Source organism: Lemur catta, chromosome 2 (assembly GCF_020740605.2).
Source record: "Lemur catta isolate mLemCat1 chromosome 2, mLemCat1.pri, whole genome shotgun sequence".
Classification (NCBI taxonomy): Eukaryota; Metazoa; Chordata; class Mammalia; order Primates; family Lemuridae; genus Lemur; species Lemur catta.
In genome coordinates, this window is record NC_059129.1 from 104047494 (window position 1) to 104063459 (window position 15966).

The 15966-nt window shown below is 41.1% G+C and overlaps 1 protein-coding gene across 1 annotated transcript; it reads left to right on the forward strand.

The window, feature by feature from the left end:
- Window positions 1-928: 928 nt before the first annotated feature.
- CCN6 (cellular communication network factor 6) lies at window positions 929-15804 on the forward strand. The gene is made up of 5 exons (XM_045544204.1): window positions 929-1223; window positions 7212-7509; window positions 10897-11139; window positions 14199-14392; window positions 15460-15804. Exons 1-5 carry the CDS (start codon window positions 978-980, stop codon window positions 15739-15741), a joined length of 1263 nt encoding a protein of 420 aa, XP_045400160.1. The 5' UTR covers window positions 929-977; the 3' UTR covers window positions 15742-15804.
- Window positions 15805-15966: the final 162 nt, after the last annotated feature.

Here is a 15966-nt window from a genome sequence, read left to right on the forward strand (position 1 = left end):
ACTCTCCAAGGACACCAGATTCCCTGTGGTTAGAGGAGAACCTAGTTTTTCCCAGAGCCCCAGCTCAGGCCTGAGTGAGGTTTCCTTCCTATGTCTTCACACAGTTGTGAGTGCCTGGAACAGAAGCAGAGGTGAGCGGGGAGTCAAAGCAAATAGAAACAGGCCCTCGGATGGGGCGGCAGGTGGACTGGATCCACAGGAAGACGGAGCTCCACCGCAGGTGCAAGTTAAGTCACATGAACAAAGGCCAAGGTCGAGAAAGTGGGATAAGCAAAGTCACACGTGACGACACAGGGGGAGATGGGCTGGTGGCCACACATGTCAGAGAGGTGAGCGTGAGAGGGAGAAGGGATACAAACCTGTCACTCTTTAAAAAAAAAACCTTAATTTGTTAAATGAATGATTACCACCAGCTTAATTACTTGATTTTAGGCCCAGAAGATTGGAGTTAACTTTATTGGCATCCATCATGAAACCACGGCCACAGAAAGAGGCTTCGAACAGGCCGGGTGCTGCAGGCGCCCACCCCTTGTTCCTGGTGGATTTTCCCCATCACAGCCCAGCTGGTGCGAGACTCGCGTTGCAGGAGAGGCCGGCGCGGGGCACTGCGGGGGGCGTCAGAGAGCGGAGCCAGGGAGTCCTCTGGAAGCCTGTCATGGATGCCGAGGGAGAAGGCCAGGGCCACTCTGGGATGGGGTGCAGTGCACCCTGTGCTTGGGGGGCCACACAGGAAGAGGAAGCAGCCCAGGCAGGCGCTGGAGCAGGGCACACGGGCGGAGAAGCCAGGGGCGAGGAAGGGGACGGGGTCTCACTCTGCCGTGTGCCCGAGGGCAGGCTCTGCCGGGCAGGAGCAGGTAGCGCAGTCACTCAGGGAACAGTCACTGCTCCATCCACCCTTGGGGGCCCCGGGAGGAAAGTGCTCACCCTCTCCTGACATGTGACACGCTAACTGCGGAGGTGAGTATCGGAAGAGTCCCATGAAAGTCAACAGGGTATTAAAACGGATCCTTCAAAACGAAAGTGCAGCCTGCGAGTCAGCAGCGTGGGAGCTGGAGGCGTGTGTTCTTCTGCGGGGGAGCCGAGGGGTTTGCAGAGGAGACAGGGCAGCTTTGTGCACCCTGAGCAGCGAGCCAGCTGCGGCTCCTCTGCCCCTCAGGCCGGCCCAGGTTCCCAGCAACATGCAGGGGCTGCTCTTCGCTCTCCTCCTCGCTGGCCTGGCGCAGGTAAGTCCCTCTCCTCGCTCCTTGCCTCCCGGACACCACAGCCACGCTTAGTTCTTCAGGCCAAAAAGTTTAAAAAATGAAGATGGGGGAAGAGGGAGGATAAATTACTTGTGGAAACACTTCCTAAGAAGTGGGAAGCCATTTTCTTCTCCAAATAAAGATCTGCTTTAGCTCATTAGCTTCATGAACGAAACGTAAACCATTTCTCCCTTTCAGCCATTGGCACTGAAGCCTGCTGTTGGCGTGAACAGCCCCGCACTGTACTATGTGTGTTTGTGGCCGAGTCTAAGGCACAGCACCTACCTGGGACGCCCTGTGCCAGGCAGCAAACAGAGTCTCTTCCTGCCGGCTCCAGGCTGGGGCTCAACTTTCCATGGTTATTTGCAAAATGTGCAGAGCCCCTGGAAAAACGGATTTGGACAACCACCTTTTTCAGTTAAGCCTGTCCTTATTTGAAAGGAGCACCTCGGCACAAACATTTACATTTTTAAAACATTCTACGACTTTGTCTTTTCTCAATCCATGTGTTTCTCACTTCATGAAAGGGAATCAGGCCATGGACCAAAGGGAAGTTTAATATGAGCAGTTCATTGCCTTGGTAGTTTTAAATAAGAAGATTAAAACAGGATGACTTATTGATTTATTTACACAGTGGAGGTTATTGTTGGCACAAGGGACACAGCTTTTGAAATCTTCTGGTGACTTAGAAAACGTGGACATGTCTGTGAGTTAATAGTTGCTTGAGGCAGTCAGTACTAGAAAACAAGGAATTGGAAATTGTTATACTATATCTAAATATATATCTATATATCTATATATACTATATATAACACAAGATCGGGCCAGCTATTAATATCCTATTCCACCATTCTTGAGAAAAGGGCTGTCATTGTGGATTGAGAGCAGCTACGTGTTCTTAAACAGCAAGCATTCCAGTGTGGAAATGTGTACAAAATAAATAAACACAAAAATGTGTTATACATAGAGCAGTAAGAAAGTATTATTTTGTGTTTAACTTTGCTTTTATGAGTTGTTGAAGGGCCTGGTAATGCCTGTCATGTATCAAACATCTGCTGTGTGCCAAGCACTGTGCTAGACACTTTAGTCATGATCTCAGTTTTTAAAACAACCTTATAAGGTGAATATTATTAATCTCATTTTATAGAGGAGATTGAGGCTCAAAGATCAAATCTAAGACCACAGAACTATCCTAAAGCTCAGACCTGTTGTCAAAATGCCTATTCTTTCTATTGTCATTCTGATGTCTCTCATCTTGAGATTTTGCTTTTGAAAACAATCAAAATATTTCTGAAGAAAGATAAAAATATATAGTTCTCTATATTCACCCACATATTTGCTATTTCCAGGACTCTTCATTTCTTCTTGTATTTCTGAGTTATTATCTATTGTAATTTTCCTTCAGACTAAAGATCTTCCTTTAGTATTTCTTGGGAGGCCAGTCTGCTAGCAACAATTTCTCTCAGTTTTTGTTTCTCTGGAAATGTCTTTTATTTAACTTTCATTTTTGAAAGATAGTTTCATTGGATATAGAATTCTAGGTTGGCAGGTTTTTTTCCTTCAGCATTGTCTTTGGGCATTATCTTCCTCTCCACTTCTTCCTCTTCTTTTGATGAGGAGCTCATTTTTATTGTTCTTCTCCTGTATGTAATGTTTCCCTTTTCTCAGCCCACTGCCATAATTTTCTGTTTATCCTTGGATTTCAATAGTGTTACCTTTTGACCTCAGAGATGATCTGGAAATGCTTCAAGACTGAAAGGATAAACGGGCGTCCCCAGGTTGCTGGTATTGGGAGTGGGCATTTCATTAGCGAGCAAAATGAGGAAAAACAGGGAGGAGAAAAGCAACACAGGGAGTCTGGTAAACAGTAAGGCAGAAGGGAGAGCATGCTGAGAGCTAAGGCTGGTGAGGTGGGCATCATGTTCAGAATTTGGGCTGCAGACAGCAGGGAACCACCGATGTGCTTTAAGGAGAGGAGTAATACAACCAAGTAGTTCTCTAAAGGGATCCCTCCAGCAGCACCATAGTAGATGCACTTAAGAAGTAGTTCTTGAGGCAGGAAGGCTAGACAGGAACTTGTAGCAATAGTACTTAGTAGCAGTGGAATGGGGAAGAGTAGCTAGTTCTAAGGAGATAAGGACGACGGAGTAAGCAGGATAAGCTACGAAACAACCGTGGGATGGATGACTCTTAGCTTCTTGCCTCGAAACTTTGTAGGTGAAAGATGATAAGTTTTGGGCCTGAGTTTTTCCTGTAGGACATTTAGTGATATCCAGTAGGCAGTCAGCTCATGGGTCGAGAGCTCAATGGAGAAGTCCAGGCTGGAAATTTAGTTCTGAAACTTGCATAGGATGGAAACTGGAGGCAAAGGGGTGGATAAGATTGCCAAGAGCAGGGTGGTAGCGTGAGAAGAGCAACACATTAAGGTTACAAAGCACCAATAAACCTAAATGTAAGTCAAATTCAGGGGAACAGGAGCCTGTGAAGGAGGCTGGGAAGGTGTGCTGGTAGGAGGGGGAGGAGAGGAAGGAGGGGAAGGGCCAGGTGCAGTGAAAGATGGGGAAAGGAGAGTCAGACGCCTTGGGGTGGGGCAAGAGGACTGAAGAGATTCCATGAACACAAGACAAGCTGAGAGGCCCGGAAAGGAGAGTCAGACGCCTTGGGGTGGGGCAAGAGGACTGAAGAGATTCCATGAACACAAGACAAGCTGAGAGGCCCCTGAACCTGGCGTGTGAATCACTGGTGGCCATGGCTGAACCTGTGCAAAATTGAGAGGCAGGCAAAACATTTTTTTAGTTTTAAAAATTTTTAAATTCTAGCCTCACTATTTCTACTCTCTTCTGCACTTTTGCTCCTTCTCCAGAAGCCTGGTGCTGTCCTGTCCTCCCCATCAAACTGTTCTCACACTGTGCAGTTGGCTTTTAACTAACAGCCAGACATGTTGCTCTTTACTGGGGCATACATGCTTTACCAGTGATAAGAAAAAAGGCTGAGAATTTCATGGTAGGATTTTATACTGATACTTCTTAATGTAGAGTTTTTGAGTTGGAAAGAGGCTTAGATCTCTGATTCATTCCAATTGCTCTCAGGTCCTTCAAATAAACATTGAGAGTTAATTGCATAAACTAATCACCAGGTGCTGTGCTAGGTGTCAATGGTACACCCACAAATGAACTGCAAGCACCTGAGGTTGGGTGGCTTTATGGCTGGTGGAGAAAACAGATACTTCCTCAGATAATTTCAGTTCAAAGATTTGTCCGAGGCAGGGAGGTTACAGAAAGCTTCCTGGAAAAGGTGATACCTGAACAGAACCTTGAAGGATAACTAGGTGAAGAAGGAGTGAAACTTGGGGAAGAATGTTCCAGGCAGGAGGAACAGCATCATATATGCAGAGAACAGCAGGTGATTTAATTTTCTGGAACATAAAGAATATGAGGACTGCAAGAGATGAGGAGGGCCCTGAATGGTGTGCTTAGGAGCTTTCATCTTTCCTGCAAATCGGTGACTCTCAGGTGTGAAGGATCAAGGTAAGGAAGATACCCAGAATGGTTTTTCGCTTCCTGGCTTGGGGACCTGAGTGGATGGTGACACCATTCGTTAAAACGGGAACTGTTAGCTGAGGAGCAAGTTGGTGGGGGTGGCGGCGAGCTGCTTGAAGAACCTCAAAGTGGATATATCCAGAAGCAAATAATGAGTTGTTAATAAGTTTAAGGGGAGAGGTCTCGGCTGGAGAGACAGATGCAGAGAATCAGTGATTTGGTCAATGTCAAATCTGGGGTGCAATGCGAGCTAGGACTAGTCGGGGACGGAGGGTGAGGGCTGAGAGCTCAGGCTCTGGAACCTGCCTGCCTGATTTAAATCTCTCATCTACCACTTCCTTGATAACCTAGGGCAGGTTAAATAATCTGAGCCTCAGGGTCCATTTATAAAATTGCTCATATAGCTTCCTATTGCTATTATGACAAATCACCACAAATTTAGCAGCTTAAAACAACACAAATTTATCATTTACAGTTCTATATGTCTGAACTCCAAAAACGGGTTTTATAGGGCTAAGGTCAAGTGTCAGCAGGATTGCATTCCTTCTGGAGGCTGCAGGAGAGCAAGAGTTCTTTGCATTTCCAGCTTTTAACCACTGTCTGCCTTCCTGGGATCATGGCCCCCTTTCAGCCACAGCATCACTGCACCTCTGCTTCTGTCCTCACAGCCCCTTCTCAGAGACACCTGCTTCCCTCCCAGGTGGATCCAATGTACTTGTGATTACAACTGGGCCCTCCTGGGTAGCCCAGGATGCCAACCCCAAGATCCTTAACTTGATCACATCTGCAGTATCTCTTTGTCATTGTAAGGTAACATATTAATAGATTCCAGGGATTAGGATATGGACATCTTTGAGGGTAACATTATTCTCCTTATCACATGGGATAATAATTACTGTATCCTGTTGCTATGAAGGTCATGTAAGATAACTATGTAAAAGTACCTGGCACACAGGAAGCACCATGTTCTTGTATTTAATCATTTATTGCAACCAGCAAGACAGACATTAGGCAAAGGGCCTTGATCTCAAGCAGCTCACATTCTTGATGCAGGAATCAGAAAAGAAGCAACTAAAATGCTAGAATAGGTAATCAGGCAGGTGGTAAGGTCTACGGGGAAAGGGCTGGGGTAGAGAGCTCTTGTACAAAGGGAGGCCAAAGAGGTCCTCGCTGAGGAACTTGAGCACAGACCTGAAGACAACGAAAGAATGACCCCTGGGGATGTCTAGGGGCAGAGCTGGCTGTGTGGCTGGAGTGAAGGGAGCAGGAGTGAGTGGTCACAAGCAAAGGGAGACGGGGGCGTGGGGACTAGGGGCTGCAGGGCCTTGGAGGTAGTTTGGATTTTATACTGAAATGGGCAAAGAGTGATGTGAACTGACATGTTTTAAAAGAATCCTTCTGGATGCTGAGTGGACAAAGGGGGGAGCAAGGAGAACATTTAGGAGGCCACTGTACCCATCCAAGTGGCTTGGATCACGATGGCGGCAGAGGGGGGTACTAAGAAATGAGCAGGGTGGGTGTATTTGAAAGGTATAACCAACAGGATTTACTGATGGGATTGGATGTAAAATGTGAAATAGAAGAGCCAAGAATGATCTGACTCCAAGGTATTTTGGAACTGTGAAATTGGCATTTGCTCAAATAGGGAAGTGTATGGAAGAGTAGATTGGCAGGGGGGGATAGGGAATTTGTCTTTGGTGCTGTTAAATTTGCTTGCCTCTGAAGCAACTCAGTGGAGATGTTAAGTAGGCGGTTTGAGACTGAGTCCAGAAGGGAGGTATAGGCAGGAGACATGAGATGCAGTGAAGGGAAGGTACTTTAGAAGTCTTAGCCATGGGGGCTCCAATGTTTAGAGATTAGGAGGATGAGAAGAAACCAGAAAAGGAGACCGAGAAGGAGCAGTCGGCGAGAAAGCAGAAATAAAAGTGAAGTCTTGGAAGCCAAGTGAAGAATAGTTTAAAGAGACAGTGATCATGTCAAATGCTCATAAGTATTATTATTATTACTACAGAGTCATGACACTGTATTCTACCTGTTTGGGGGAATTTTTTTTTTTTTTTTTGAGACAGAGTCTCACTCTGTTGCCCAGGATAGAGTGCTGTGGCGTCAGCCTAGCTCACAGCAACCTCAAATTCTTGGGCTCAAGCAATCCTCCTGCCTCAGCCTCTCGAGTAGCTGGGACTACAGGCATGCGCCACCACGCCCGGCTAATTTTTTCTCTTTTTAGTAGAGACGGGGTCTCACTCTTGCTTAAGCTGGTCTTGACAAACTCCTCTGAGCTCAAGTGATCCTCCTGCCTTGGCCTCCCAGAGTGCTAGGATTACAGGCGTGAGCCATGGCGCCCGGCCTGGGGGAAATATTCTATTCCTATAATCTCTCTGAAATTAGTTTGAGGAACCATTTCTAACATCACCTTTATCATCAAATGAAGTTCTGCTGCAGGACACAGGGCGCTGGGCCGTTAGACACGACACCTGAAGCAAGGTCCGGAGAAGCATCAGAAGTGCAGCAGCGTAAACAGTTTTGTCACTGGCCTTGCAAATGTCCTTATCAGAAGCCCAGTTGCCCTCCTGGAGTGAGCTTCGTGAGGGACGGCTGTGGATGCTGTAAAATCTGTGCCAAGCAACCAGGGGACATCTGCAATGAAGCTGACCTCTGTGACCCACACAAAGGGCTGTACTGTGACTACTCGGCAGACAGGCCTAGGTACGAGACTGGAGTGTGTGCATGTAAGTGTCTTTTTCTGGACCTGCTGGAAAAGGCTGAGTCTAGACAGAATTTTTTCCCCCAGCAATTAACTTCGAGTGTTTAGCTTACTTTGGTTAAATATGAGGTGGGTTTAGTTTCATGCACCAGTGGGATTGACTCCATTGTGTTGGACACCATGTGAAATTAGCAGATGCTTATGCATTTTCAGAAACCTGTTATTTTCATTGCATTGAGGTGATCTTGCAGTTCTTCTCAGGTAATGGCTTTTAATGATAGAAAATAGAAGAAATTATGTAAACAGAGTCTGATTTGTTAAAGTGCCACAAAATGACAGCTTTTGTTAATACTGTCAAAAACAATCTGAATTCAGCCTTTTCTGTAACTGAAAAATAATCCTGCTTAAAAATATAAGGCTGTATGACTAGTATTCAGACATACTACTTTAACCTTACCCTTCCCAACTAACGATCAACTTGCTGTGCTTTTTACTGCAGCAGATTTGCAAAAAAGGTGAGGTCACCCCAAACCACAACCTGACCCTCAGCTTTATGGTTCTAAACTCTAGGGATGGATTCAAACCATCTAAACCTACAACACACTGACACTCATTCAGGATGCCAAGTTGTTTAGGATAAAAAATAAAATTTCTAAGCAAAGAGAAATACTCTTGTCACCTGGACAGTTTAGTCTCTCTGCAGAAAAGTCTTAAGTGGGAAGGCAAATTCCTACCAGAAGTTTGAACATGGAATGAAGGAAAGATAGGTTCTATCTTTGGAGTCAGACTGACTGTGTAGAGCCATGCAAGGTTGATAGCTTGATCCCCCTGTCAGCACGATATCGTATTGGGAAAGAATGTGAGATCTGGGTTCAAATCCTGTTTGCTCTTCTGAGAAACCTTGACCAAGTTGTTTAATCTCTGTGCCTCCGTTACATCATATGTATGTCCTGGCTTATGGAGCTGTTGGAAGGGTCAAATAAAATAATGACATAAAACCTAAAACACCCAGCACGATATCTAGTAAGCAGTAGGCTTTCAAAAATGATTTTTATTTATGGGAATTCTATGGGGAAAACATGACTCTGGCATTCCAGACACTCCTCTCTCTCAAACTGGGCAGGTTGTTTCATTAACCTCACAAACAGTGAGCATTCACTATGGAGCCGGGCACTGTGGCCAGCAACTAGGGACACAACAGGGGAAAAAAGATACAGAGTCTGTGTCTGCCCTCACAGAATCAAAGTTTATTACATTAGACAGATCTCTCCACAAGGAATCGCACACAAAATGTGATGACACTTTTAAGAGAGGACAGCCATGAGGATGGGGATTGGGGATAATCTATAACTGGAGTCCACAAACTATGGCCTGGGTGTCCAATTTGGCCCAGAGCCTGTTTTTGTAAATACCATTTTATTGGAACATGGCCCATTCATTTACATGGAGTCCGGCTGCTTTGCAATGGCTGGGTCAATTTCGACAGACTCTGTGGCCTGCAAAAGCTAAGATATTTACTATCTGGCCCTTTACAGAAAATTTACTGATCCCTGATCTAGAACATTTTAAAAACTTTTTGGTCTGAGGACCCCTTTATAATCTTAGAAATTCATAAGGACCCAAGAGCTTTTACCTGGGTTTTATCTATGGATATTTAATAATGAATTAGAAATTTAAAAATATTTACTAATTCATTTAAAAGTAACAAGCCCATTGCAAATATTTTTTATGAAAAACCTTATTTCCCAAAACAAAAAAAAATTAGTGAAAAGAATGGCATTGTTTTACATTTTTGCAAATCTCCCTAGTGTCTAGCTCAATAGAAGATAGCTAGATGCACACATCTGCTTCTGCTTTCAATCTGTTGCTATGTTTTTCTGGTTGAAGTATATGAAGAAAATGTGGCTTCACACAGATATGTAACTGGAAAGGGAATATTTTAACAGGCTTTTCAGATAATTGTGAATTACTTTTTTGGTATTATATCAAAACTTGGTAAGTGGTAGTTTCTTAAAAATTACCTGCGTCCTGGAATCTGAAACCACATCAATAAACTTTGAACTCTGTGACATTAAATACATTGGTCTATCCAAGACTCACTTGGAATGTGTCTCTTCCTCATGCATAATTTTGTCATTCTATGAATTATTTGGAAAATACCAGTTCACTATGTTTGTAGATGTTCAAAATGTTGATACACTTAATTATGTAATATTTTGAAAAATCACATGAATTAATATCACTCTCATCAGAAAAGTCTACATATTGGGTAGCTTAAAGATCTCAGTGGTAGATACAAGTTTTCCAAAATTCTAATTTTTGCTTGAAGGCTTGAATTCTATCACTGGCAACAAATATTGTCAGTTGTTTTCTCTGAAGTGACAGGCTTACTTTGTTCGTTTTCAGGAAAATGTTTCCAAAATACCCAAGTTTGAATAACGATAGTTGGTTGTCAAAGTAAAATTCTCACTAAAAAAGTGGCTAGTTCAGCTCGCAACTTGAACAATGGCATAGTTCCTTATGTTTCTTCAAGACAGCTATTGTGCTTTAGACTATTCTATATATACTTTCTATTTTGTCATACAGAATATTAAAAAAGACATACGCGATACTTAAGATTTAATAAAATTAATAAGTTTTACTGTGCCATCAAGGACATTCTTAGGCAAAATTAGCCTTTTTTTTTTTTTTTAAGTATAAGTACATGGCAAGGAAAAATACAATGACTGTCTCTACAGTTTGATTTATGCTAAAGCACCAGTTTTAGCCACCATTACTTTTGTACCACAGTGCAAATATCAACAGTAAAAAAGGCCAGCCACACTGGTATTTTGAAGAGTTTTGACCTTGCAGATCTCCTGAAGGTGTCTCGGGTACTACCAAAGGGTTGGTGGACCGCACTCGGAGAAGGGCTGATCCCGATGGTCAAGAATACCTCTCAGAGGAAGTGAAAGTCTCCAATTCTCTTAACAGAAAAATCAGTTACCTTGCAGTACTGTAGTTAAATAAATTATGATTTCTTCAGACATCACTTATCCCGTCTTCCTAAGACTATATTGTAGCCTTCTTGGATGTCTGGGGAAAACTGTCTCATGAGGCATCAACCCATCTCTGATTTGTAATTGAATGCTATACTTATGGTGATTTTAGAAATAATTTTACTCCAGAACAGGGCCTTTACTTGGTCTTAATTCTGGAAATGACCATTTGGGGTTTATTGCCTACAATCAATGAAAATGCCTCATTTTAACCTTTCTACAGATGTTTTGTGATGAAGGTTCCAAATGGGGCCCAAGAAGTTGAGAACTATATTCATAAAAGGGATAGCTATTTCTTCTAAGGTATATAATTGGAGGTCTAGACTATTACAAATTATGGTTTCTTTGGTGATTTTGCTCTTTTTTCTTTTCAGACCTTGTCGCTGTTGGATGTGAGTTCAACAGGGTACATTATCGTAATGGCCAAGTGTTTCAGCCCAATCCCCTGTTCAGCTGCCTCTGTGTGAGTGGGGCCATCGGCTGCACACCTCTGTTCATACCGAAGCTGGCTGACAGGCCCTGCTCTGGAGCTAAAGGGGGAAAGAAGTCTGGTCAGTCAAACTGTGGCCTGGAACCATTACGACGGCAGCTTTCGACAAGCTACAAAACAATGCCAGGTGCTCATAAGCAGAGCTATTTTTCATGTATGACTTTGGTGGTTTTCTTTCATGTTCCTTTTATGTACCAGAGGCACACTAAGTACTTATTGATTGGTAGTCAGAGTGAAATTTAATTTAGGTGTATATTCTTACTGTCTTTGCCTCAGGCAAGTGTAAGTACCTGAAAAGGAAACTTTATAATGTTTTAGATTTTTCTGGTAAAATATTTTTAAAAGATTTACTATGTCAGGAAACCCTTCTAAAATCTTATACTTCTGCTTATTCCCAATCTCTTCTCAGGGAAATTGACCAAATATTGTTCATATGTACCCTAGAGAAATTTTTATTTGTTCTATTATGGGCAAGAAGCCTGACCATTAGTTCCCCAAATTTTCAAAGGCAACTTTTCTATATGGTACAAGCAGAAATGGAAGTCATCTGATGAAAAATATTTAAGGACTGACACGTTTTGAACTTGTAAATATTATTTCTAAAAATAGAAAACTGATATAAAGTCCTCTCATTTACTCTGAAATCGAAGCTCAACAATTACTAATCTCCTCTCTCTAAACACACACACACACACACACACACACAGAAGCACTTTTAAGTAGTTTACCCACATATGTATGTAGCGAGAAAAACCAAATGCAATTCTTTATTAATAATCTTGAGCACCTGGCCATTTGCAGCTAGCTTAAATATATTCATAAAACTTGTAGTCTGGTCTGCTCTAAAGGGTATTCTGGAGACAGGAGTTTCAAAAATACCAGCAAATGAAGCACAGAAAAGGAAGGTCTCAAAAGGGGTAATATTGATGTCTGGTTCTTGTTCATATTTCTGTGTTCTCATCTAGAAATCAAGAATGCCTTTTTATTGAAGTTTAGAGCTTAGTGAAAGGTGCCATGGAAATACAGAATATTTGTATAAGTTCACTTTTATTATGTGGATATTTAATAAAAGCAACTATAATCAGAGAAATGAGTTTTAGATATTTAAAAACTAACTATGAAAGGAACACTCTTTAGGGACTCTGTCAGTTAATTAGAAAAAATTTACCAAGTCGCGGTGAATTTGCATTTACCATACACAGTTATTCAGCTGACAGCATGACACTACTAATGCTCTAAAACCTCTGAAATTATAAGCCAATTCTTTTGTGCTTTTGTCAACGTGTCCTGAACAGCTGGCTTTCTGCATTGGATCTTAGTGACTCAATATAAGGCTCTTCTTAGAACCCATGCAAGAACTTTCCTGGAGGGACTACCTTAGAGCATGTTTTCACAAATAAAGCTCTTTGGATCAAGTTTACGTTGGTCTCATTTGTGGAGTTAGAGCACTTTCAGTGGATTCGCTTGAAGCCTGGTTGGGGAAGGCATCTGATGGTCAGCCGTAGTAGTTAGCGCTTTGCTACACAAAATCAGAAAATCTCTCAAAGTACTCTCTGGTATTTGAGATTTAGGCCTAGATATGTTTCAAAGGGCATATGTTCAGTCTAATGTCTCTCCTCTCCTTAACTGTTTAACTGTATTTATGACTCACACAGGCATTTGGCTTTAAAAATTAACCATGACAAAAAAACACTTTAAGATATATTTGTGATAATAACTTACACAGTCTATGGTTGGAATCTAGCTTTTGCTGGGTCAGTATGAAGCATGCAATGACATAATGCCCTCATGCTTTTCTCAATGCTCACCAAACACTAAGCTTTTTGCTTAAAAAATCTCTTCTAGTTTTCTTGCTTTTTAATGACTGTTCAATTCCTGAACCGCAGAGCTCTTGGTTTAACAAGCGGGGTTCCTGGTGATGCGGTAATCTAACCTACCTTTATTTATTGCAGATGTGTGCCAGGCTTCTAATCTGTTTCCTGCCTTGAGGTCTTTAAACTGTTGTCTACCTTCCAGGTACCTTCATGTTTCTGCTGCTTCTCCCTCAGTTTACTGTGCAATCCCAAGCTCCTACTGTAATAACACTCAAAGCAGTACCATACTATCATTTTATTCAAAGATAGCACATACTTCAAAGTGACTATTTCCTATGAAGAAGGAATTTTTTGGGGTCTTTTTAGAGTTTTAAATTGATTTTTTGAAGCAGTATAGCCACAATTTTCCCATGTAGACTCAAATCACAAACTTACTCCTAAAGCATCCATTTAAAAATGCACATTAACCTTAAGGAAATGCCTTGAGACAATAAACCACTATGTAGTTTGCTTAAAATGAACCCTGGGTCCTGATTCATTCATAACAAGAAGCCCCCAATGAATTTACATGGAGATGGAAAAAATTTACACTTATAATCTCATTATTTATCCTCTTCCCCTCCTATTTCTCTGAAGCAGCAGACAGTGGAGGGGGTTCTATGTATCCACCCACTCACCTACCTATCCATAGATCCATTCATCCATGTATCCCCCCTTTGTCTTTCCATGAGTGATCTGAAATGGCTAGCCACTTAGAGAGTACCATGGGCCAGTAACATAGGAAATGTGAAAATTAAGCTGAATGAATGATAACACATTTGCAATGACTTAGTATATAATTATTTAGTTCAGTGTAACATTACTTGATTTATTAGAGATTTTCTAAAGGACTAGATTAAAACACATGGAGGAAAACTGGTCTCATTGACAGTATAATTCTCAAATATTTTTGTATTTTACATTTTAACATATGATGAAATTTAACAGTAAGATCACACTATTCTGGTCGAATTCCCTAATCCTACTAATGATTATCTCAATGTCTGCTGGAAATGTGGCAAGAACTAGGGAAAAGACATATCAATTGGAACATAGGTTTGGTATTCAGAGTAAGCAGAAAGATGCAAATGGGTGAATCAACTCAGTTTTTCAAAGATAAAATATTTTTATTCCTCTTAAGAAATTGGACTGTAATACTTGGTTATTTGGGGAGTGGGAAAAGGAATACAGAATGATAAATTAGACCATAAACTTCTTTTATGCTGAGTTACATTATGCAAAAATATTCAGATCTCTGTAATATTAGTTTAAAAATATTATCTATCATACCAGTACATATATATGTATAAATATGTAATTTCCCTTATTTTAGCTTATAGAAATCTCCCACTTATTTGGAAAAGAAAATGTCTTGTGCAAGCAACAAAGTGGACTCCCTGCTCCAGCACATGTGGGATGGGAATATCTAATAGGGTAACGAACGAGAACAGCAACTGTGAAATGAGAAAAGAGAAAAGACTGTGTTATATTCAGCCTTGCGACAGGAACATATCAAAGACAGTAAAGGTAAAGTCTAGATTTAACTTAATTATTCAATATTAAGAGATTCCTTAAAAGTATTAATATGTTTGTGTTTTGAAGAGGGGGATGGTGTTTGGTTCTTAGAAAAATAAAACCACCTCATTATAACTCTTAAAGTCAAACTATCTCAGAGGAAAACAGATATTAATCTAACTGCACTTTGTGGGGCAAATTTTACCAAGCAGAGAGGTAATGTTAACCTGTTGATTCTAGACACTAACAGCTTAATAATGTGGGTCTTGATCAGCCTGATTTGTTGTGGTACCCCTACATGTATATTGTTCTTTAAGAGATCCTTTTTAGATTCTAACTTCTCTTTTCTATATTAATTGTACATGGTGAAATTAAAGCAATGAATAAGATTTTGGTTGCTGTACCATAATTATGAAAATAGATACTCTGAACATCAGAGAAGTTCTGGTCTGTTATCTATCACCGACTTGAAAGGAGACCACACCATTTCCAAACTGCTCTGTGCTTAGATAGTAAACTTGCTAAAGGACTATGATAAAATATTTACTCTAAGATTGCTTGGTATAACTAGAGCTGGTCCTACTTCTTAAACTAGGCAAGACATCTGTCTCAAGAGTAATTTTTTGAAATACTGCAAAATCCTTTTCATCCTTAACTTATTCCCTATCATATTAGCAAACTGACAACTCCATTTTAGAAGGATTAAGATATTTATTCATCTGCCCCTCCACCCAAAAGTGTCTAAGCTGTGTTAGGGAATTTGCCAACTCTTAGGTAAATAAGCATTTAATAAGACAGGGCCCCTGATACTAAACAAAACAGAAATTTCTATTTATTATGGAATTGAAGAAAAGATGCAAAAACCACTGCGGAGTGCGTCCTATAATATGATGAATAGTAAAGACAGACCTCTGGTGAGAGGGGATCTGAGAGGCAGAGAAGGAGAGGGTGCTGGAAGTAACTACATAGCAACTATTATTATTGGCCCAGAAATAATTACATCTGTATGTTTGTACAATAAAATGTTCTGTGATATCATTTTTCTAAACTACTGTAATCCAATTTATGTATCTTTTCAGATCCCCAAAGGAAAAACATGCCAACCTACCTTCCAACTTTCCAAAGCTGAAAAATTTGTCTTTTCTGGATGCTCAAGTACTCAGAGTTACAAACCCACTTTTTGTGGAATATGCTTGGATAAGAGGTGCTGTGTCCCTAATAAGTCTAAAATGATTACCATTCAATTTGATTGCCCAAATGAAGGGTCATTTACATGGAAGATGCTGTGGATTGTATCTTGCGTATGTCACAGAAACTGCAGAGAACCTGGAGATATGTTTTCTGAGCTCAAGATTCTATAAAACCAAGCACATAGGGAAAAGTCAATCATGTCACCTAATAAAAACATTACAGTGGTTATAAAAGGGTGGCAAATCTGGTTTTAAAAAAGTAAGAATGCTTAGCTATTCTCAGATCATTTTGTTTAAGGCATTAGGAGCTTTGCAAAAAGCTCCTTTTCAAATTTTATATATATGATTACAGCCATTTACTGCAAAATTTGGAAGGAGACATTAAGCTGAGTAATG

Bases quoted from the DNA above. Each gene is read 5' to 3' on its own strand.
- CCN6 (XM_045544204.1), top strand. From the start codon at position 978: ATGAAAGTCAACAGGGTATTAAAACGGATCCTTCAAAACGAAAGTGCA. The intron at 7,510-10,896 runs GTAAGTGTCTTT...TTTTCTTTTCAG, and splicing joins CGAGACTGGAGTGTGTGCAT to ACCTTGTCGCTGTTGGATGT. The intron at 11,140-14,198 runs GTGCTCATAAGC...CCCTTATTTTAG, and splicing joins AAGCTACAAAACAATGCCAG to CTTATAGAAATCTCCCACTT.